The sequence below is a fragment of the Myotis brandtii genome, unplaced genomic scaffold (assembly GCF_000412655.1).
Source record: "Myotis brandtii unplaced genomic scaffold, ASM41265v1 scaffold520, whole genome shotgun sequence".
In the NCBI taxonomy this organism is placed as follows: domain Eukaryota; kingdom Metazoa; phylum Chordata; class Mammalia; order Chiroptera; family Vespertilionidae; genus Myotis; species Myotis brandtii.
The window spans coordinates 421,080-445,840 of NW_005369827.1; the positions used below are offsets into that span (position 1 = coordinate 421,080).

Genomic DNA, 24,761 nt, shown 5'->3' on the forward strand with positions numbered 1-24,761 from the left:
AACTTGAATTCCACTCTCCATTTTTTGGAGTGAATTCAAATCATTCCAGGATGATGCTTCCCCTTTACCTTCCATCTCAGCCCTTTCCTTTCTATTCCCAAGTACAAAGTCAGAGATGGAAGTTGGTTTAGAGCAGCCGTGGGCAAACTATGGCCCGCGGGCCGGATCCAGCCCATTTGAAATGAAAACAACTAAAAAAAAAAAAAGACCGTACCCTTTTATGTAATGATGTTTACTTTGAATTTATATTAGTTCACACAAACACTCCATCCATGCTTTTGTTCCGGCCCTCCGGTCCAGTTTAAGAACCCATTGTGGCCCTCGAGTCAAAAAGTTTGCCCACCCCTGGTTTAGAGAAAGGAAGTGATTTCGATGTCAATTGGTTATTTTGTTTGACCACCACCAACCCAGTGAGATCAGTGGGGAGGCTGTGTGTGTCACCTGCCACCTTGATTGGCTCCGACTCCTGGTGACTGAGTCATGTCCACAGTGTCCTGTCCTGCTCAGCTCCTGTAGACTCAGGCCTGTGGCTTCTTTCATGAAATCAGTTCTCCTGTTCGGTCTTCCTCTTTTCCTGCTGCCTTCTATTTTCCCAGCATGATTGTCTTTTCCAAAACACCCACCTTGTCATGATGTGCCCAAAGGACAGCTTCAGTGTTGACATTTTTCCCTCCAGGGAGGTTTCAGGCTTAATTTGCTCTGGGACCCACTTGTTCATCTTCCTGAGGGTCCATCCGTAGAGCTCTCCTCCAACACCATATTTCAAATGAGTGATTTTTTTTTCTATCAACCTTCTTCACTGGGTTTTATTGTGTTAAAAATTGCCAGTGGTTTGATGGGGTTGTTTTGAAAACGTTAAAATTCAGAGCTTGTACTTATTAATGACAAACAGGAGGGAGAGTCTGTCTGCAGCCCTGTGGGTTTTCAGCCAATAACATCCAGACCCAAATGGAGGAAGTGGCTGATTGTTTTATTGACACACAATAAAAACAAAATCTATTCGCCTGTGATCTTCCCTTGGTGACCTTATGGTGGCCAGTGTCTTTATGGTGCTCTTCACAGATAGTAAAGAACCCTATAAACTTAATGCCCCCGTAAATTTGATGAGGAATCGAATAAATGAGGTATAAAATCAAAGAAAGCAAGTGCAGGAAACTGGGAGTGACTGGTGGACTTGTGTTCCTTTCATTGTCCTTTTATTTAAATCAACAGAAAACATAACTTGAGAAAAATTATCAATGAGGAGAGGAACTCAGTTCACAGTCATACTTCCCATGAACTGCCAAGCAAACATTTACATTCAGGATCTAGTAAGGAATATATTATGAATTTATATTTTATTAATTTTGTGTGTTTTAATAACCACACATACACAAATTTTTAAATGATGTGACTCAGATAAAATCAGGTCAGTTAGTTTCTGCTTTGAAGTCTGCCTAAGTGCAGCCAGCGCAGTTAATCCTGTCACAATAGATTAAACTTTTCTAGTGCACATACATTTGCTCATTATAAAAAAAATTGACTTTGTAGATAATTTAATCACACACAGAAAACACTTCCGTGGAAACCACTGTTGAGCTTCTGTTATGCTTCTTTCCAGTCTTATACTGGGGCATATAGAATTTTTGCTTTGATTTGTTGTGTACATAATGAACATGTAAAATTCAAAGTGGACTACTGTGTAAAAATTGTCAGTAGGATCCATCAAAACCATCATCTTTTTTTAGAAATTCCAAAGTGACTAAAACCTACTCTTACAAATACAGAGTCAGCTCTCATCGCCCCCTACGTCTTATGCAGGAAACAGGGCTTCCGGGCACACAGTGAGTATACGAATATTGCGTATTTCTGCAGATGTTAAGGGAGGCCAAGGAGAAGGAGAAGCAGAGACTGGCGCAGCAGGTCACGGCCGAGAGGACTGCACACTACGGGATGCTGTTTGATGAGTACCAAGGTTTGTCACACCTGGAAGCTCTGGAAATTCTATCCAATGAAAGTGAAAGCAAGGTATGTCTGCACAGATCGTTTTAAATGACATATTCATCAACGCGTTTTCTTAAATAGGAAAGAAACTGGAAAATCTGCCACTAAAACACCTCCTTATAATTGTGCCGAGGTCACAAATACTGTACAGCCTAGGACTGCCCCATGCTCCATGTTATTCCCGCTCCGTCCTCTGCCAAGCGATTACTCCTCCCCATCCCCAAGAGGCCAGCACAGTGAGAGTCATCACTAGCCAGACCTAATGGTGCAAAAGGCTGCTCAGAAGCTTGGCTGTCAGGCTCCGGGCCCTGCCCCTCTCTTTGCTGACATAGTACCCAGATCAAAGATGCCCTTTGAAGCCCCGTCTTCATTCCCACCCAGTGAAAACAAAGCAGCTGATGTTGGTTCCAGGCTATGGAGTTTTAATATATTTAGTTTTATGGCTTAGATGTTTAATCACCCATTTGTTAGATTGCCTGGGCTACAACGGGCAGGATTATCTTATTGGTGGTTACAGTTGTATTTGGGAATGCTCCTGAGAAGCCACCCAGCAGCTCTGCATGTTCACATTCCCCCGCTGTGACCCCAAGAAATAAAGCATCGCCCTAGCCAGTTTGGCTCAGTGGATAGAGTGCTGGTCAAGGGCATGTACCTTGGTTGCAGGCTTGACCCCGGGCCCTGGTTCAGGTGCGTGCAAGAGGCGACCAATCGATGTGTCTCTCTCACATCCATGTTTCTCTCTCTCTCTGCCTCTCCCACCCATTTCACTGTTTCTAAAAGTCAATGGAAAAATATCCTAGGGTGAGGGTTAACCATGAAGAGCAAAAATCAGCAGGGTGTGGTAATTTTTATTCTAAAAGATCTACATGGTGTGTATATGTGTGTCTTTAGTTAGCAAACACTTATACTGGCACTTATATAGTCACCATTCTAAGCACTTCATTTTATTTATTTTTTATTAAATTTATTGGGGTGACATTGGTTAATAGGATCATATAGGTTTTAAGTGTACATTTCTATGATACAAGATCTGTATATTGTACTGTGTGCCCATCAACCAAAATCAAATCATCTTCCGTCAAAACTGTTAACTCATTTAACTGTATGTGTGGCTCTGTTGTGTGAATGTCAGGGTGACCGTATTCACGGGCACTTTTCCAGTGGAGGCCATAGGGCAGTGCCCTTTGGACCTCCCATGAGGGGCTATGGGCTATTAGGAGCCATGGGCCATTCACTGGGAGAGGCAGGTGCTCAGACAGGAAGCTGAACTTGGAGGTGAGCCTCCGAATGGAGAAGAGACTTTTTTTTTTAAAGGCAAAATCATGAGATATAAAATGAACATGAATTAAATCATTTATTTACCTCAATAATTAAATAAAGGAACCAAACAACTATTATAACTGAGTCAAAAGGAAAAGCCAAAGAAGCACAAATGTATACGGAGTAAAACAGTTTTGAAATGAATGTGCAAATGGACACACACCTGGTTTTTCCAGAGGAGGTTGTCCCTCCACTGGGCAAAATTCACTCACATATCTGTAGTCAAGAATTATTTTTTTGCTTCAAACAGCTCTCTACAAGTTAGAGAGTTATAAAATGACTCCCATAGAGCAAAATCCGATGATCTGGGAAGGTGTGCATTAGAGAATGAAGCACAAAGTTTCCCCTACAAAGCTGTTTGGGGTCAGATATTACGTGATCAGATATGACTCAGTAGCTGTATGGTTGGGACCTGTCTTACCTCAGTCTCCTTATCTCTGAAATGGGAATGGGAATGAAAACCTATTTCATAGGGTTATTAAAATAATTGAGCTAATCCATGTGAAGTTAGTCACAGCATGCCTTATACATAATAAGCACTCAGTAAATGTCAGCTGCCGTTTTACTGTATACATACTAGAGGCCCGGTGCACAAAAATTTGTGCACTCGGGTGGGTCCCTCAGCCCGGCCTGTGCCCTCTCCCAGTCTGGAGCCCCTCAGGGGCCCCTTCCCTTGGCTGCTGGCACCAGTTTTCCTCTGGCGCCCGGAACCCAGGCCTTCGCTCTTCGCCGGGATAGGCCCGGGCCCTGGGCCCCGGGGGCGTGGCTGAGGCCAGCGCTCGGCGGGCTTCCCTCTTTGCTCTTCGCTCGCCATGCTGGCCTTCGATCACTGCTCCTGCCCGGGTCCAGCCGGCTTCGCTCCCTCGCTTGGCGCCTACATATGCAAATTAACCTCCATCTTTGTTGGCAGTTAATTTGCATATCGCCCTGATTAGCCAATGGGAAGCGTAGCGAAGATCGGTCAAATACCCTTTTTGTCTTTTATTAGATAGGATATGTGTATAGGTATATATAATGTTGATGACATTTTCTTTTTATATGAATTCTTATGTTACATATTTGTTATTAATACTAAAAACATTACCGGGGAGCATGACCCCTTGGGGCAGTCATGGTGGTAGCTGGAGAGATTTCACTCTGGCTGGTTCCATCGCAGGTCTCAGCTGTGAAACAGCCGCAGGTCCCAGGTCCCTAGAAAAGCGCCCCGAAGGACTGCCGTTGCTAGGAGGGAGGTGAGGTCCCTGGAGGGAGGCATTGCTCTCTGTCTGCACACGGCTCCCTCAAACTCAGCTTTCCTTCCCCAACCTGGAGATTTTTGTAGTTTTCATAGTGAGAAATGTAGACTTTTTTTTTTCTTGGCTTTATTACTGGGTGCTGTAATAAACAGTCTTAAAATGTTATGGGTCGAACCCATTAGGCATTATCCTCCCTCCTGTAACAGTCCCAGGTGGGGGTGCCTGATCAGCGGGCAGCTTTCCTGCATGTAGGGATCCAGGAGCCAGGCTCTGCCCATCTTGTGCCTCCACTAGACCCATCCTAATGCTCACAGGCCTCTGGCAAGAACACAGATGGAGACCTACGCTGGGGCTGTCAGCTTGAACAAATAAAAATACAGGATGACTAGTTACATTTTAACTTTAGAAAAGCAATGAATACTTTTTTTTAAAGCATAAATATGTCCGGTGCAATATTTGGGACATAACATTTGTACTACAAAAATATTCGTTGTTTATCCAGAATTCAAATTTAACTAACTGGCCCATATTTTATCTGGCAACCCTACGCATACCAAATATTTAAGAGCAAAAGCACTTTTGGAAACAGACTGCTGAAGAAAATATATTCTGCCATCCTACCCTTGACAAATATACTTTCTAATGACCTGGAAGGCCAGATTCCCATTTAGACTTCTCAGGCTCCTCCAGTTTCCACACCACCCTCCTGCCTGCTCTCCTCCCTTTATCGCCAGTTGTCTCCCACCTCAGAGAGCCTCACATGCACATGTAATGATGACTTAGTTCAAGTTCCGCCACACCCTGCGAACAACCACCTCCTTGTCATCCCTTGGGCCCAGAAGTGCACTCTCCAGTAGCCAGTCCCACTGTAAGGAGCACTGCCTGGGGAAGAGGTCCCTACAGGCTGTGGAAGGGAACTTGGAGAGTCCCCTTGAGGAGGGTGGTCCAGTAGGGGGAGTACGGGCTCTGGGCAGCCTATCCTTTTGCCCTGTGGACTCCCCTGTGTCCAATCCTAAAGTATTGGCTTTTACCATCATCTAGTGTCTTCTCAATCCCACCAGCATAAGGAAAGAGAGTGTAGAGGGGACACTCCCATTTTTTAAAAGCTTTGACCCAGAACTGATTTCTGTCTCCTCTGCTAACATTCCATTGGCTAAACTGAGACAAGGCATAAGGAAATATAAAGACTATCTATCAGATTGGTTCTAGGATGGCAGTGGGCATGGCAATGTGGTATAATCTATAAACCTTCAGGAAAAACTAATAACTGTATTGCCATTATACTCAATATTCAACAAAAATAGTAAACAAGAATCTTGTCAGAACATGAGGGAAAAGATTTGTAAGGCAGACTGTCTGCCCTCGTGTTCCGACAGCACTTAAGGACAGTGCCAGGCATGCAGTCAGCATTCCACAAATATTTATTGAGGCATGCATAATTAATTATTTGTTATTGGGTTGAAATAAAGATTCAATGCCCATTGCCTTGCATAAGGGAGTGAACTAGAAGGAAGCAAAAGAGATGCGGTAGTAGACAGATGCAGACAAATGAGTCCTTGGCTTAAAAGAACCCTTCCCAGGGGTGCCCCACGCAGCAAACCCCACTGCGATCACTGCAGGAGGATGGCTCCCCTCCAGAGGCCACGGGAAAACCAAATGTTCCATATGTGTGTGTGCGTTTTCACTAATGGTTATTCTCTCACACACTTACTCAGTTACCTTTATTTTTACTCGTAGACAGCTGCTGTTTAGAAAATATATCTGAGGCGTCGGAATTTGACGTGGGCACATCCAGGACCCTGAGACCTAAACATGAGTGTGTGCACTGCAGGAAAGAGTCTGAGGCGGTCGGGATGAAAAGGAGGGGCGGCAGCCGCGTGCAGCCTGCCTTTGCTTTCACCTGCTGCACTCGGCTAATGGGTTTTGTGCTGATGACTTCCCGCCGGGCTTCTGCCCAAAGCTTCGGCGCTGGCTGCATTAGCAACGTTTAGGAAATTGGTGCTCTGGCATCCTGTTGCCCTGTCTAACGCCCTCACTTACCCTGATGTGTGAATCTACTACCATCATGAATATTTAAACATATTCTAAAGGGCATGGTGGTTCCTCTGCTGGCTCTCCCTCCAGAGCAAGGGTTGGCCCCGCAGAATGAAAAATTAAAAGCCTTATACTGTGCGGTCGTACTTTAGAGGGCGAGAACCATGCCCTTTGGCCAGCTGGGGAATGGAAATCAGTGTTCAGACTCACAGAGGATGCCTGGCCATCTGTGCAAACGATTTTTAAGTGTTTACAAAGGATCCTTTCAAAGAGGGGAGCTGAAGACAATGGGCAGGGAGAACAGCAGTCCAGGGAGGACACCAGACCTCACACACCCTCTCGTCTCCCCCGAGGGATGGGCAGCTCCCTCCCTGGTGCCCCCACTGACACTCCACTGGCACTGTCATGGTGTTATAGGTTATCGTGGGCTCCCTCTCCTAGACTACAAGATCTCTGAGAAGAAAATTGTGTTTTGTGCATTTTTGCAACTCCAGTACAATAACCCAAGTATATGTGTATATATATCTGTATCTGTGTATATATAATATTTATTTATTTACATGTGTATATGTATATGTATACAAAATGTCTTGATCATCACTGTAAATACTTTTAACTTTCAAGTCAACCTGATTAAGGTAGATGCTTTTAGTCCGCATTTGAAAGATACCAACCATTTGGAGCTGAGGCATAGAAAGGTTAAATTGCCCAAGATCACATAATTACTAAGTGAGGAGCTGATATTGGAATCTAGGGTTGACACCAAAGTGTGTTTGTAAGCGCTGTCACCCAGGAGCCTCTGCCACCATTCATTCAACACCTGCTGTGGGCACCTGTGCAATGCCCTTCACGTTCGTCACCTCATTTACCGCACATCAATCACAGTAGAAGTGTGGGTCTCACTTTAAAATTTTAAAAAACTGAGGCCGAAGGAGCTTAAGTAATGGGCCCAAAGTTGCACAGTTAATAAGCAGTTCATCCAACCCCGCATTACCTCCCACGCCAGGACTCACCCGGTCCCGGGGGAACTGGGGACACGTGGACGTAAATGTTATTAAGGAGAAGAAAGGATGACAGTTATGCTGACCTATTTCTTTTTTCAGGTTCAGTCATTTTTAGCATCATTTGATGGAGAGAAGCTGGAACTCTTAAAAAATGACCTAATTTCCATTAAAGACATCTTTGCAGCCAAAGAGTTAGAGAATGAAGAGAATCAGGAAGAACAAGGTAACGGAAAATAACGAGTTAATAGCAGGACGGGCTGTTGGTATAATCCTTATGACACTGCTATTAATAAGCACATCCCTTTGAGCAGGGTAGAATTATTTAATCCAGTGCTCCTCCATCCCACTTCCAAAACACTCCAAGGAGCTGGTCCCATCGATCTATAGTCCTCTCTTTTTGCTGGGCGGGAACTCCTGACTGGGGCACCTTTATTTCTCCAGCACAGTCCCTGGCACATCACAGGCACACAATGAATGGGTGTGGTCAAGTGAACTGGGAGGGCAAAGCACTGAACAGGGCCCTGAGGGCGAGAGTGTATGCTCCGATGGCTAATGCTTTATCTGCAGGTGGAAGCTGTTGAATGTGATTGATATTGATGATGGGCAGGTATTTCAATGGATTTCTTTTCATAGTTTTCCTCTCCCTTTTAATGTATATGTGTAGATGTTAGGATGTATTTGTAAGTGGCCTTACAGTCCAGCGAAAGGTACAGTTTATACAAAGGCCCACACTGGAGTGTTGTGTGTCAGGTTGTCAATCGCTGAACTGAGCCAGGTGCACTCTCCCGACACTGGCATGACCCCAGGGACAGGAGGACCTATTTTGTGAGAAGCAAGGCTTCCCTGAGAGGGTGGAAAACGCTCTCAAAGGTAGACACGCTTAACGATTAAGTTGTCCATTTGGGAGCAGAATATAGTAAAACATTTGCTGTGTATGTGGACGGGATTTCTTACCGATGTCATCACCAAGCACTACAACCACAGCGTTCGTGTAGGTCAGTGGTTCTCAACCTTGGCTGCACATTAGAATCACCTGGGAATCTTTTTAAAATCCTGATTTCTGGGCCTCATCCTCCGGAAATTCTGTTTCTTTGTTAGGGGGGAGGGGGCTGGGGCCACAACATTAGTAACAAAGAAACAGAATTTCCGGAGGATGAGGCCCAGAAATCAGGATTTTAAAAAGATTCCCAGGTGATTCTAATGTGCAGCCAAGGTTGAGAACCACTGGTGTAGGTTATACTGAAAAGGTCGAGCAGCCATGGACAAGACAGGGCTGGCTTCTAGAACCCTCTGAAGGGTCCCATTGGACATATGTTCACCATTTACATGCTATATGGCCTCGAACAAGCTATGTAACCTTTCTGAAACTCAGTGTCTCACCTGCAAAGTGGAGACAATGACACATATTTCCAAGGGCTATTGTGAGGATCAAGTTAGATAATATATGTAAAAACATATATGACAGTGCCTGGCACACAGAACCGCTCAAAAATGCTAGCTGTGAGTATGATTTAAAGTGCTAACACAATGCCAGGAAAATAATAAAGGTGCAATAGGTGTAACTCTTATTTACGGTTGCCCTTGGTGTCACCCACACGTGGAGTATGGTAACGTGCATTCATTCTGCCAAGTCTCGGAAGTGCTTTGTGCCCAGGTGTGTCACGGACCTTTAATCAGAGCTTGAACACCAGCGCCCCAACGCTTCAGCCTCGGGGCTCAGGGCAAAATTATTCTAAGCTTTTGCAAACTGTCATTTAAATACCATCTCCTGCATTAGCCCCACGTAGTGACCTGACGTGCCTCCAGTTTAATGAGCTTCACGCTCATTGCATCAAAATAGAAGAATCAATTATTCTAAAGCCTAGAGAGAGGCCTATTGCAAAGAGACTGTTGGAGAATTATGTGTTTGAGCATTTGTGTGTTTCTCTAAAGTCACAGAGGGTGACGGCCTTGTCTTGGGGTTAATAATGAAGAAGCGAAGATTCCAGTTAGTATTCTGGTCTCAGGATGAGCTAGTGTAACAGTCACCATAAAGAGCCAGGCTATTCTCTTCCATTTCTTTTTTTAAATATTTTAAAATATTTTTATTGGTTTCAGAGAGGAAGGGAGAGGTCTAGAAACATCAATGATGAGAGAGAATCATCAGTCGGCTGCCTCCTGCAAGCCCCCTACTGGGGATCAAGCCCCCAACCCAGGCATGTGCCCGGGAATTGAACATGAACTCTTGATTCATAAGTGAATGCTCAACCACTGAGCCACTCTGGCCAGACTCTCTTCAGTTTCTTGATGCCTGAGGTAGACTTTGTTCCTTTTAGGGGTTCATTCAGAAAAGATAAAAAAGAGATCCCAAATTCCCTGTAACATCGGAGAAATATTGTTGCCAGTGCAAGATAAGGCAGTTATTGCTTTCTCAACTAGTGCTATTTCTTGGAGAGGAAACTTGATTCAATATTGTTAAATAGAAAACGGTGTGTCCCGGTCCCGTATAGAGCTTCAGTAAATTGAGATTTTTTTTTTAATATGACAAACAATATTAAAGTTCTAAATAGCATGCTTATGAAATGTCTCTCCTTAAGTCACAGAACCCTGTAATCTCCTGTTTAGTATGTCCATTTTCCCAAAGGGCATCTCCAGGTTATCAAACCACACTTAATTTTAATTAATTTAATATAGAAATGTCATTCGAACACTTGAAAAAGAACCGGGAGGGAAGAATAGCAGGGTTGTCATTAAATCAATCTTATTATGATGGAGTGTTACAACTTATGGGGGAGGGGGAACGCGAGCAGACAATCCAAGAGCAAAACTCGAGAAGAAACTAGAACATTTTCATCAAATCCTTTCTTGGAACCACTTCCTAACACCTAAATAATTTATTTGATAGTCTCTGGATACGTTGTCATTGTTAGATAAATTTAATATCAGGCTCCCTTGCATTGACTAATGTTAGCTTATGATCTGCCTGTTTGTTTCTCCAGCAGAATATAATTTTATCACACTGCCATAGATCTCTAATTTGGTTTACCACTGTTATGAAGAGATTTTAAAAGCCTGTTTTCTATTTTCACTGCCTTGGTGAAGGTCTTTTCACCATATATACAGACCAAGAGTTGCAGTAATAAGTATCCTTTGTTGAAACGCTTTTTTATTATCTGTTTTTGTCCACTTCCATTTTCCCCTGTGATTTTTTTCCTAACATATTTGGCAGCGGCATTGGTGGATGTTCCTGTTTTACAGAATGAACGCACATTTAAAAGCAGGGCTGCACCAAGTACTTGTCTTCTACATTAATGTTGATCACTCCCAAATATTTTTAATCTCCTTATGTTATATCTTTGTAGCACATAACAATATAGTTACATGAAACTTCAGAGTTTATAAAACGCTTTTGCATCTGTTATAGTATCTGGTCCTTGCAACGCTATGAAAGAAAAGATGTGTGGCTTTATTTTCCTAAGTTTGCAGAGGAGGGTTTGGAAGCTAAGAAGCCCTTTGACTGGCCCCACGTCACAGACCCACCAGGTGCTGGAGCCGGGGTAGAACCCATACCTTCCAGTCTCAGTGCAGGGCTCCTCCTGCCCTGTCACACTGCCTCCTGCGGAACGAGAAGAACGGGCAGTTTGGGGATGAGACCTTGTTGATGCTCAGCTGTGCCCCGTCCCTCTTAGTCTGCCTACCTAGAGAGGATGAGACCAGACCTCCGCCCAGTGGAGAAGGAATCTCAGCTTTTAATGAAATCTCTCTCTCTCCCTCCATGTTTCTTTCTCCCTCTCCTTTTCCCCCTTTCACCGACCCCCAAACTCTCCTTTGTGCATGTGTAATGCTTTCTCATTCTTTTTTTTTTTTAATCCTCACCAGAGGATATTTTTCTATTGCTTTTTGTGGATAGAATGGAAGTGGGGGAGGGGGAGAGAGAGAGAAAAAACATTGATGTGAGAGAGATACATCAATTGGTTGCCTCCTGCATGCACCCTGACTGGGGAATGAACCTGCAACCCAGGTACATGTCCTTGACAGGAAATCAAACCCAAGACCCTTTAACCACTGAGCACCCCAGCCAGGGCTGCCTTCTCACTCTTGAACACTCAGATCAGACATCACCTCCTCCATCGAGACTACTTTGACTTGCTCAGCACCGTGGCTCTGTGAACATGAAAAGGCTCTGCGTGTCATCAGAGTTGCAATGCTAGGCATAATAGTACTCTAAGTCATAAATACAGTGTTGGTGCAGGCCACTCGGGCCTGAGAAAGGTCATTCATTTGTTCATCAGTCATTCTTTCAGCAAATAACTACTGACCACCCATAGCTGCAAATGAGACGGATAAGTCCCTCCCCGCCCTCCCCTTACAGCCTGGGGGCACCCCAGCGAGTGCTGTGAGACTCTGGCAGCCCCCCTGCCCAGCAGCAGCCTGCTGCCTCACTGCCATGTCATAAGTGGGCGACACTCATCTTTGCTGGCAGCTGGAGGGCAGGTTGTGGGAAGATGAAAAATAAGTCATGCTTCTTACTTGTGTCATTTTCTAGTTCTAGGCTCGGAGGAAAAGGGAGAAGAATTTGCGAGGATGCTTACAGAGCTTCTCTTTGAATTACATGTTGCGGCCACGCCTGACAAACTCAATAAGGTCAGCACCATCTGTCTGAGTTTTTGTCTTTTAGAAGAAGGTCCCAGTTATCAAATTCCAGAGCTCCCCCTGAAATGGAAAAGCCCCACACCCCACATGACACACGGGTGGAGGGAGGTCTGAGGTCGGAAATTAAGATTCAGGGCGGCTACATAATGAAATGCAATGGTAGAGCACACGCAGGACCTGCGTTTTAGATGCAGCATCAGTAGTAATTACCTTATGACCTTGAACAAGTCACTTCTCAAAATAGAATTGTATGTCGGAGCAAAGGTTACCTTCAGCATAGGGCAGAGAAGAGGGTTCCAGAATCACCAAGGGGCTGTTTCAAACGCCATCTCCCCTCCCCCTCTAGAGTGGCAGGCCAAAATTAGGCAGAGAGAAGCACATCAGCCAGGGGGCCCGTGCCCCCTCCCGCCTGGAATGCTGGTGCCACATCCTGTCTAGGGATGTTCAAGGTGCAACAGTCAGGGTTCCCCTCATGGTACCAGAGTCGGTTTTGGAAGTTAGTGCAAGGTCTTGCTGCGGAGTTTCTTAACGAGGGCACTGATCATTAATTACTTAAAACTGTGTCCTCTTCCCTACTCTCTCTCTCTTTTTGTTTTCCTGTTCTTCTCTTTAGCCCCCAGTAATTGCCACAGGCCCTCATTTATCCAGAGGGTGAGGAAAGGGCAGACTGAGGCAGTGAGGGGGAGAGATGAGTAATTGCTTTATCTCTGAGAGAGGTCACGGATTCTGGCAGGTCAGTGACTTGAGCACAATGGGAAATTGCCTCATTCATCTCAGAGCAGCTCCTGCCACTGGCCGGAGAGTGTGAGGTCTCCAGGGCCTCCCGGTTTATGCAGTTACATAGTCAGGTAAACCTGGGTCCCTGAAAGAGGACACACCAAGGATAGTGTTATTGGGTTTTATCTCCCCAAATCTTCTTACCATTAGCTCGCCATTCAACACTCTGACATATTAAACTTTGACATGGACGCTTTAGGATGAGAAGTAGTTTAGCCTAAGCTCAGGTACAACTTGCACTTAAGCAAACGGCTTAAACTTTAATGGTAAAAGCTCCCTTTCTAAATGCAAGGACTAACAGAGAGGGAAGGTGGTTGATGCTTGTTCAATTTAGCCATCATTTCTTAGGCACTCCTGTGAAATTCAGATAGTCACAGCGCGATGCCAGGTCTTTCCAACAGCCCTTCCCTCCTCCCCCCACACACCCCCCACCCCCAGGTCAGGAGACCTCCCACAGCTAGAGCAGCCATCTTTCATCTCCCCAGTGCGATGCATTATCAGGTTCATGAGACATAGCAGACGAGGACATTTGCTTTAGCAATGACCCTGGCTAAATGTATAACCTATATATTTAAAAAGTCCTGTGATTCTTTTACCGTTGGTCACGAAAAGTGAAAAATATACTATCACTCTTTCAAAGTGAACGTCATTTTTATTCTTACCTGAGTACCATTTTAGAGCGCTTTTTAAAACATCCTTCACCCTCAGTGGATATCAGTCATTGAAGTTGGTACAATAGCCGTGAATTAAGTAAGTCGTCCAGAAATCCAGATAGGAAATTCCCATTTTTATAAAATGTAAGTTCCCAGAATGACCAATTTTAGGGAAAAAATGAATTTTTCCTCTGTATTTGAACAGAAATGTAGCTCAGTGTGCAGCAGTCATAGTGCAGGCTGCATGGAGCCCTGTGAAAACAGAACATCGATGAAGAACATACTTGTCACAGTGGCAGGTACACAGAACCTGTGACAGTTACCCTTCTGAGTAGAAAATCATACTGCACTAAGGTACCAATAATGAGATCAAAAGTCATATGTTGAATCCTTTGGTAGGCCAATTTTCGTTTGTCTCTTTGTTTTCAGCCTACGTTGTACATTTGCCCTCAAATATGACAATAAATCTCTCGATTGCTAAAAATAAATAAATAAATAAATAAATAAGTAGAAAGAAACATCCTTCACCCTGTACAGGGCTCTCCATGCTTTCTTTCTATTCTGTCCCCTTTTCCTATGTTATAGTCACCCAAAAGCAACAACAAGGTGTTTGTAAGGAGCGTAAGGAATTGCCCCATCATTGTTTAAACTACAGAGAAGCAGCCTTGAAGGTTTAGGGCAAATTGATCCTAGTCTAGCAATTGGAATATCTTAGTCTCCTATTTGCACAATAAATGTGTCGCTTTGGCTGGGGCCTTCACAGGCCATGAAGAAAGCTCACGACTGGGTGGAAGATGACCAAACCGTGGTGCCGGTAGACGTGGCAGAAGAGACAGAGGAGAACACTAAGAAGGAAGAAAAGGAAGAGAAACCTGAAAATCCTGAAGAGGGTGAAAAGCAAGAAAGGAGAACTAAGACAGTTGAGGTAAATGTATTTTAGATTGTCCACCTAAAGAGCAGTAATATTGCCAAAACCGGTTTGGCTCAGTGGATAGAGCGTCGGCCTGCGGACTGAAAGGTCCCGGGTTCGATTCCGGTCAAGGGCATGTACCTGGGTTGTGGGCACATCCCCAGTAGGAGATGTGCAGGAGGCGGCTGATCGATGTTTCTCTCTCATCGATGTTTCTAACTCTCTATCTCTCTCCCTTCCTCTCTGTAAAAAATCAATAAAATGTATTTAAAAAAAAAAAAGAGCAGTAATATTATGCTAATTTTATTACCGGCCTAATTTTAAGTGAGAAAAAACCATTTCACTTTTATTATAGAAATATGAGTATTAGTATAATAAACACCAAAATTTCTCAACTCCAAGATAATTCATGACTTAGCATAAGTATTGTAGCTTTTCTACATAGCTCTACAATTGTAATTTAAAGGGGGTGGGGGGGAGGGAATGATCTTTAAGGACATAGTTGATTTAGCTTGAGAGTGAAATTCCATCTTGTATGCCATAAAATGTCTTTATGCCCCATAACTAATGAGGTAATTGAAGCTTTTTCCAAAAAAATTTTTATTGGCACAGTTTTTATTCTGTAGTTTAATAAGTATAGATGTGTATAATTTATATCCTGCCTATGTTTAAAAATGAGTTCATGATCACTTCATCTTACATTGGATTTGAATTTTAGAAAAAGTAATTTTTAAAATTAGATCACGCTGAGAAAAATGTCCATTGAGGTCGATTCATTTAACTGCCCTTTTACAAGCCTTCTTGAGTGCCTGCCTGTAGAGTACCCAACATTGGAGGGACAGAGCTGTGACTAAGACTTGCCATGTCCATGGGAACTGGACAGCACTTCCATTTTAGGGCAGATTTCCACTCAGAAAAGTCTTAGACGTGCCCATTAATCTTTGGGTAAACTGTTTCCGTTCATATTTGGGTTCTTTTTAAAAAAATTATATGTGCATATATATTTTTTAATATTGCAGTGTGTATTTTTTAAAAAGCATCTGCTCAGTTGTTATTTTTTTACTTGCATTCACTTATTTCAGGAAATATACATGCTGTCCATTGAAAGTCTGGCAGAAGTCACAGCACGCTGTATCGAGCAGCTTCACAAAGTAGCAGAATTAATTCTTCATGGACAAGAAGAGGAGAAATCAGCTCAGGACCAAGCAAAAGTGCTGATAAAGTAAATGTTATTTTAAACGCTTATTTTTCCAATTTTATATACATGTGCCATTCAAACACACACACACACACACACACACACACACACACACATACACACGGTACTAAAGATTCCTATTTCAAGTCAGCTAATTCCAGTTTTTATGGTCATATGGTCATCTTAAGGAATAAGGACTCTCTTAAGAAGTGAACCATGTCAGCAAGGATATAATAGTTAACTAGATATTTCAGGAATTATTTATGAAGAGATTTAAGAGAAGACACCTTAAATAATTCAGAGCTAAGTAAGTACTAGTATTTATTTTATAGATCCAAGTCATAGAAGTACGAACCTTTAAGGGTAATTACACAACATACCACACAGATATTGAGAGCAAGCTTCATAAAAATATGCACACACACACCCACTGTTCCTAGGGACTTATGCCAGCTCTTCGTATTCTGAATTCTGGCAATGGCAGTCGCTAATGTAAGCCAGTTCACTGGACTGCATGCATGCGTATATGTGCTGTTATATGTTATGTTCTTCAAAAAATAGAAGTTACTATCAGTTCATCTAGTGAAATAAAAATGTATATATGTAACTCTGTATACAAGAAAATAATTGGTATGGAGTGTTCATTAATATAGTTGGTATGGAGTGGAAAAATAAGCTATTAACTTTTATGCACATGACTCTGTGTTATGTTCTAGAAAATTAGCACAAGTCCAAACACCACTTCATTATTATACAGACACAGAAGCCAAAGTGAGAGCCTCCAAAAAATATATGGGTGCACATACACACATATCTCACCTCACTCATTCACCTCGCTAGCTGACTAGTCTTTGCTTATTACTGCATTTGGCATTGTAGGTTGGGGAGCAAATTTTCCAACAAGTCAATATTAGTGGCATTTTTCCTCATTTGTAAAGATTTGTCACCTAGTCTAGATTTTCATATTTAAACCCGTGAAAATCAAAGCTATTATAAGAACTGTATGATCCTGACCTTCATATGCCTAGAAAAGAATATTACTCCAATGTGTGGAAGGAAGAGGAAGAGGCAAAATAGGAGAAGTTGACATTGATGAAAACACCTAAGGACTATTGCATATTTGCTGCACTGACTTGGCAGAGGAGGGCTGCCTATGAGATGTCCCTGAGTATGGGTAGCAGGACCTTACTCTTAGCTTCTTCCTGATTCCCAGTCCTGCTGGTCCCATCCTTACCAGCTCACAGCAAAGGGTAATCAGACTCACATTTGTGTGTATGATGAGCGCCTCTCCACCCACCTGCCCAAGAACACAGACAGAATGGCTCTGGGCCATCTCCTAGCTTCACTCCTGACCCTTTCGGAAGAGCAGTTTCAGGTGGAGGGATGGATGAATGTTGCTCAATAAACCTGAAACCATAGCTTAGACAAGGACCCCTGCTTCTCAACACAAAGCTTACTTCCTTCTACTCAATGCACTAGATCTTTTCTGAGCTTTGAGTTATTGTTTTTCTAATAGGAATCACGATTCATAAAGGTCCCGTATGTTATTTTTTAAAAAGCAGACAGTACCGACATTGTTAGGTAATTAGACTGTTTTCCGTTTTTGTCATCATCTGTAATGTTCTGACGCATTCCTTTAGTTAAATATTTGTGCCCATCTCGTGTTACTTTCTTGGGGTAAAGTCTTAGAAGAGGAATGGCTGGAATAAACTTGGAGTTTTGATGTGAGTCTTAAAAACATCTACAGAATCACCTGAGTTTGAATCCCAGCTCTGTCACTTACTACTGCTTGTCCTGTGCAAGTTACTTAACCTTCTTAAACATCAGTTTCTTCATCTATAAAATGGGAATAATAATGTAACCAATCAGGTCACTATGAGGGTTAAATGAGATTATTTATACAGAAGTACTTAACGTAGTACCTCAATGAATGTTCATTATTATTTTTAAATGACCAAAAACCTGGAGAAACTTGGTAAGAGTGTTAAATGCCTCTACATGTGGGGCCTGAGACTGGTGTTCTTCTGCAGGTGGTTTTGATTCATGTGGCCTGAATGGATTAGATGATTATTCTTAATTAGCATGCAAAGAAACCCAGGATTAGACGCAACAGTGCTTGTGAATCATGGAAGATTATTGAGAAAAACATTTCTACAGAGCATCTTCAAACTTGTGTGCCATTCTTTAAGTGGAATATGGTATTAAGATCAGTAATTGTCTTGATGGTTAAATTATTTTACTTTATTAAAAAAATTAAGTGGAATATGGTATTAAGATCAGTCTTGATGGTTAAATTATTTTACTTTATTAAAAAAATCCTCAAACCACTTTTTCTTTAAATTTCAGATTAACTACTGCAATGTGCAATGAAGTGGCCTCCTTATCAAAGAAGTTTACAAATTCCTTGACCACAGTTGGGGTAAGATTGTAATGCTGATTCTTTTTTCCCCTCTGTAAGGGAGAGGGTTCTATGAGGGGCTCAGAGGAAGAGTGGAGGATTCAGGGCCTCCTGTGATGGCTCCACACACAGAAGCTCTGCCAGGACGTTTACCAAAACTAGGCCAAGAGCACCTTCTCTAACAGGCAGCTCAGGGCCCTCATCGGACTGAGGTTTAGCCCTGACACTGCCTCCTCAGATTTCTGAGACGTTGAGTGGGCTTTCAAACCACTCTGGGCCTCATTTTCTTCTTTTAAACTATATTTCTATTGATTTCAGAGAGGAAGGGAGAGGGGGAGAGAGATAGAAACATCAATGATGAGAGAGAATCACTGATTGGCTGCCTCCTACACGCCCCCTACTGGGGATCGAGCCCAAAACCCGGCATGTGCCCTTGACTGGAATTGAACCCGGGACCCTTCAGTTCAAAGGTTGATGCTCTATCCACTGAGCCAAACCATCGAGGGCTGGGCCTCATTTTCTTTATCTGTTTTTTTAAAAGATGTCAAACAAACCTTCTTTCCATTACTTAATATCTGAAGTATATAATTCAAGAATAATTAACTGAATATTTTCATTCACTGTTGCCTTCAGAGCCTATTGATAAGCACCCAAAATGAAAAGTTTCCTTGCTTGTTGTTACACTTCAACTTTAACCAAAAGAAAAACATTTACCAATTTGGCATGTGTTTCTCTTCTGAAGGTAACAAGTTTGAAAGGTTTGCATTTGTTTGAAGGTATACCTTCTGGTTATTTTCTTTTTTCAAAATAGTTTTATTGATTTCAGAGAGGAAGGGAGAGAGATAGAAACATCAATGATGAGAGAGAATCATCGATTGGCTGCCTCCTGCACAGCCCCCACTGAGGAGCGAGCCTGCAACCCCGGCATGTACCCTGACAGGAATTGAACCATGAAATCCTGGTTCATAGGTCAATGCTCAACCTCTGAGCCACGCCAGCCAGGCTGGTTCTTTTTTTTAGAAATTAGTCATGGTATGTAACCCCACCTTAGTGGGACCAGAGAAGGCAAGTGGAAAATACTTATTTTCAGCCTTTGTACTTCCTCTTTTAAAGCCCTGGATGCAAAGGTGGATGATTCTTTCCATGAGAAACAGATTTTACTTCCTAGGGCTGTAACAGGTACCACAAACTGGGTGGCTTAACAACAGAAGTGGATTGTCTCACGGTGCTGGAGGCCAGAAGTCCGAGATCAAGGCCATGCTTGCTCGGAACATCTTGCCTCCTCTAGCTTCTGGGAGCCACAGGCATTCTTTGGCTTGTGGCAGCATAGCTCTACCTGTTTCTCTGTCTTCACATTGTCCTCCCTCGGTGAACGGCTATGTCCAAACCTCCCTCTTCTTATAAGGACACTAGTCACATTGGATGAAGGAAGGACCTCATCGTAACTGATGACATCTGCAGTGACCTGATCTCCAAACAAGGTCACATTCCGATGGACTGGAGCAGTGGTTCTCAACCTTCTGGCCCTTTAAATACAGTTCCTCCTGTTGTGACCCAACCATAAAATTATTTTCGTTGCTACTTCATAACTGTAATGTTATTACTATTATGAATCGTAATGTAAATATCTGATATGCAGGATGGTCTTAGGCGACCCCTGTGAAAGGGTCGTTCGCCCGCCAAAGGGGTCGCAACCCACAGGTTGAGAACCGCTGGACTGGAGATTAGGACTGTAACATCTTAGGAAGGGACACAGTTCAAGTCTTAACGGGAAGTAACAGAAACAAGCTCTAAATAATTTAGACAGAAAGGAACTTTATTAGAGGCAGTGGAGAAATGTGAACAGCTTTGGGGGCCCAGTGCCAGAGCTCACATACCCTCTCTCTCAAGTGTTGCCACAATGGGACTAACTACCACAGTTCCCAGTTCTCTCCCTTTAAATTCTGGGTTCCCGGGGGAGAAGGTTTGAAAGGCTCAACAGCCTGAGTCAGATACCCATCTTGGAATCACCAGTAGTGACTGGGGACAGTCATAGCCTGCGTGTAGACCTACCTGGCTGCTAGGGTGCACCTCCCTCCCCGCAACCCCAGGCCAATGGCAGTTCTCAACACGGTGGAAATGACTGAGGACCTGTCAGGAGACGTGTGTCACCCACACTTCTGTAAGTGATTCTGTTAATAACGCTATACACCACTTATTGGTCCAGCTGTCAAGGAATCTGGTTTGCTTCTCCTAGTTTGTAAGACATCAGCTTTTATATTTGTCTTATTTTAAGCCATCAGCAATAGAGCTTCACTGTATACAGGCAGAGTGAAGGGGGAGGTGGAAGTTTATTGATATGATAGGCTCGATAAAATGCATGTATGTGCTCAGTGTTTCTAAGTTAACTGACACTCATGGACTTCTATGTAACTGCTAGGTTTACAGAGAGATGGAAGGTCTTAAACAGGATGGGCTGGCCTCAGTGGCTCAGCTTCCCAAGGCTCTAGTGTACCCTCTTCTCACTCCCCACAGTTTACTAGGTGAGACACTGAGTCCCAGAGAAGTGCACTGACTCACCCAAGCCTTGCAATTGGTCCCTCATCTTCCAGTTGTCTGCTCACAGACAGACAGACAGCTGATTCTCTGTGGTTATCTAGTGATGAGGATATATATATATATGCCTGCATGGGTGCGTGTTGTATGTTTTATACAGTTCATGGTAAACATTAATTGATTTGCTTTAGTGGGTACTATTCACAGTAGTTTCCCGTTCTTTTTAACATAGTATATTCCAGCCCAGTGCTTCTCAAACCTGAATGTGCAAGCAGGTCACCTGGCGATCTTGTTAAAATGCAGATTCCGATTCAGTGGGTCTGGCATGAAGACCGAGGCTCAGCATTTCTAACAGCTCCCAGGTGATGACAAGGTTCCTGACCCACCGTAAAGCTCAGCAGACAGGTGTTGTACTTGAGCTCACATCTGTATGTAAAGTTGACCCTTGAAAACATAGGTTTGAACTGCATAGGTCTACTTATGCGGGTTGTTTTTTCAATAAATATTGTAAATGTATTTTTTTATGATTTTCTTAATGATACTTTCTCTTCTTTGTATATAATGCATATGCAAATATGTGTTAATTGACTGTTTTGTTATCAGTAAGGCTTCTTGTCAACAGTAGGCTATTACTAGTTAAGTTTTGGGAGCATCAAAAGTTATCCACAGATTTTTGACCATGCAGGGTATTGGTGCCCCTAACCCCAAGTTGTTCAAAGGTCAACTGTACATACACAAATGTGTACAAATGTGTGCACAGAATCAGGAACACACAGTTATTATTTGGGAGAAGGAAAAAGCTAAGTCTAAATAGAGCTCGCTGAAATGCCATCTCACCACAAAATCCGCCTCATCCGGTACTGTGATGAATCATCCACATCAAGCATTGTTTCTGTTCTCCAAAACAGCCATTATTCATAACTTGAAGTTAATGAGAGTATATTGCTCTCTAGACTCTATTAAAATTGCTTGCACATCTCATTGATTCTGAAAATCAATGTCATTTTGATTATATTTTAGAGATTTATTGATAATCAAGTAAACATGAAAGCAAATACCATAATGGATTTTCTGGTTACTTACTAAAATGACTGGGCTTCTAAAGGTTTTTTTTTTTCCACTAAGACTTCATTATGGTTTCCCAGTAGAGTAATGTCAATGAAAGTGGGCTGCTCTGGGACGATGTATTTCATTTATATTCTCCTGTTTACCATAAAGTCTTCTGGGTACAGTAAGGAAAAGCAGTCTATTAAAATTGCCCCCTCTCTTTCCAGTCCCTTTAATTGTTTATTGCCTAAGAGTAGACTGAACATGTTAGACAGAGAAGACTGTTGATGGATAGACCAACAGTGGAGATCATGATGACGATGCTGACACTAGCTCTCATTTTTTGAATACCTGCTTTATATCAGGCTCTGTATTCTGTGCCTTACAGAATATTCATGGTTTGCAAACCGGGATCTGCAGACCTGTTTGCAAGTTATAGTTAAGATTGTTTTAATTTTGCTGCTAATCTGAAAGACACACTCTATAACCAAATACCCAAGTTTTGCACTGAAAGAAATGAGAGAGAGAGAGAGATTGAAAAATTTTAATTGAAAAGAACTGATCTCATGGGAAGAAAATTAGTACAATAAAAAATTTAATATGAAAAAAAAGAAAGGAAGGAAGGAAGGGAAGGGAAGAAAAGAAAAGAGAAGAAAAGAGGAAAGAGACTAATGACCAGGGTTGGGGCTAAGGTAGGCAAGTAAGATTCTTAACTCACTTGAAAATTTTCAGGGGACTCCCTCCAAAAAAGACAAAGAAACAACTTCAGTCATCTAGACAAATATTTTAATGCAACATTTTTTTTAAAAAAATCAAAATGAATACAAAACAATTTTAAGTAAAGACAGGCTCCAGCCCTGCACCGCTATACGCAGCCTCACTCCCCTCACTAATCCCAGACCTGCTACAAGTCTTCAACAGTTAACACAGGTCTGCGTTTCGGTTTCTAGCTGTGTGACCTCACACAAGTTACTCAACCTTCCTGATTGCCATTTCATCTCAAATGAGGATTGTCATGGCACCTACCTAGGGTTTCTGTCAGAACTCAATGAGGTCATCCAGGGGAAGCAGCAAAGAAGAAGCCTGGTCTAGAATAAGCTTTCCACCGCTCCTCTCCTTCCTCCCTGAGAGGTCCCTCAACGAAGCGGGTGTCTGACATTTTGTGGCACGCCTGGCAGTATGAGCGCCTAATCTGTCCGTTTCCTTCTTTTCATATCCCTCAACACAGCCAGTGTCTGACATTTTATGTTGCATGCCTGGGAGTATGAGCGCCTAATCTGTCCGTTTCCTTCTTTTCATTCCATAGAGCGACAAGAAGGCCGAGGTCCTTAACCCCATGATCAATAGTGTATTGTTAGAGGTAAGTGGCCCCGAAGAGAAAGTGCTTCTGAATCAAAGCAAATGTTAGCGCTACATTTTTTCCCCAGGCAGCAAGTGTTACTGCAATTCCAAATCTTATCATCAACAGGCTTCTTTTGAGTACATTTGTGGAGCTCAGCCAGCTGTAAACCCGAGGGTGAAGCAGCAATACATAATTCTCAAGAATTCCTGATTATGAAGAGAAATGCACAGCTTGCACCTTATTCCTACTGCTGTGTCCTCCGGCTGAAGCAGCTTTCTGTGGCCCGGTTTGACTCCAGATCTGACTCTGTGGTTATTGGCTGCAGGGAGGGATTCTTGCTCAATGGTGATTTTCGTAAAAATGGGCACTTCCCTTCATTCATAGTAATCTTTGGTTTAGCTGGGTCTGAGCTCCAGACGGGCAAAATGGCACGTAGACGATTTAGCCTCTGCCTGGTCAGTGACCCAGAGGCGCCTTCCTCTGCAGCCACTCGCTCCGTGGCCCGTCCACTCACCAGGACGCTGTCGCATAGACAGGAAGCTGCCCTGGCACCTCTGTGTCTTTGCCAGACACAGTGACGTACGAGAGGCTCGGGAACATTCTTGAGTCATAAGACGCTGTGGTCTACCTGTGGTTGTGGGGGAGAACCTTCCCTTAGGGGCTACACATTAAGAAACAGACATACCTGTAGCCACAGGGCACCCCGCTGAAGCCATAAGGTGCTACCAAGTTACGTTGAAACATGGGCAATGCATATACCGTCGTTTTTTGCAGGTGTCAATTGCAAATTTTGGAAATTACAGAACTTCAAAGAAGGGAGGGCCACTTATATATGTATAGCAATATTTTTAGGAGTCATGCCTTACTATTCAGGAAAACAACCAAAGTGCCAAAAAAATACCAATGTGGTGGCACCGAGTGTTGTTGTATAAGACACAGCCACACGTGGGATGGAGTCAAGGGACAAGGAGTGTAGCGGCAGGTTCTGGGGTGGGGGCAGGGGAGGGAGGGACAGAAACAGTTAAGAAGAAACCCAAGCTATCAGAGGCAGAATGTGGAACAGGGAAATCTCTCCCTGGCCACCCAGAGGGCATTAGCAGAGTAATTGACCATGTCAGTCATGGAGACTATGAGGTCAAATATTTATTCATTCTCCCAGTGGAAGTTTTCTCGTGTTTTAGTCATTTGACACTTGAAATGGCCTCTCCCTCTGATGCTGTATGTATGGCAGAGAACATGGCAGCAACATCAAACACCAAACCAGGTAGAAGGTACCAGCGTGCACGGGAGGATGCTAGCATTCAAAGTTTGCCACGAATAATGGCACACTATTTCCAGTTAGCTTTACGCAGGCCATTCTTGTTTATGCATCTGCAGGTTAGGACAAACGGGATTCCCCTGCCTGCTGTGATTTTATGTTATTTCAGGACAGTGGGGTTGATCTGGGAAGGGGATAGTTAAGACTGGACATGGGTCATGAATATACGCACATTGATGTGCCCTCAAAATCTATGGGAATGGCTTTTCTCATTTTGGTGAATTCTTCTCTCTTTTAGTATAGATCAGTGGTCGGCAAACCATGGCTCACGAGCCACATGCAGCTCTTTGGCCCCTTGAGTGTGGCTCTTCCACAAAATACCACGTGTGGGCCCGCACGTACAGTGCGATTGAAACTTTGTGGCCCATGCGCAGA

The 24,761-nt window shown here is 43.2% G+C and overlaps 1 protein-coding gene across 2 annotated transcripts in view; it reads left to right on the forward strand.

The window, feature by feature from the left end:
- Nucleotides 1-24,761, forward strand: part of FAM114A1 (family with sequence similarity 114, member A1) — a 53,789-nt gene that overhangs the window by 26,908 nt on the left and 2,120 nt on the right. For both annotated transcript variants that reach the window (XM_005877437.2, XM_005877438.2), the window contains exons 6-12: nucleotides 1,855-2,007; nucleotides 7,676-7,799; nucleotides 12,102-12,199; nucleotides 14,402-14,563; nucleotides 15,631-15,770; nucleotides 18,093-18,165; nucleotides 23,033-23,086. In XM_005877437.2, coding sequence (XP_005877499.1) covers nucleotides 1,855-2,007; nucleotides 7,676-7,799; nucleotides 12,102-12,199; nucleotides 14,402-14,563; nucleotides 15,631-15,770; nucleotides 18,093-18,165; nucleotides 23,033-23,086 — 804 coding nt within the window. The remainder of the gene's footprint in view (nucleotides 1-1,854; nucleotides 2,008-7,675; nucleotides 7,800-12,101; nucleotides 12,200-14,401; nucleotides 14,564-15,630; nucleotides 15,771-18,092; nucleotides 18,166-23,032; nucleotides 23,087-24,761) is intronic.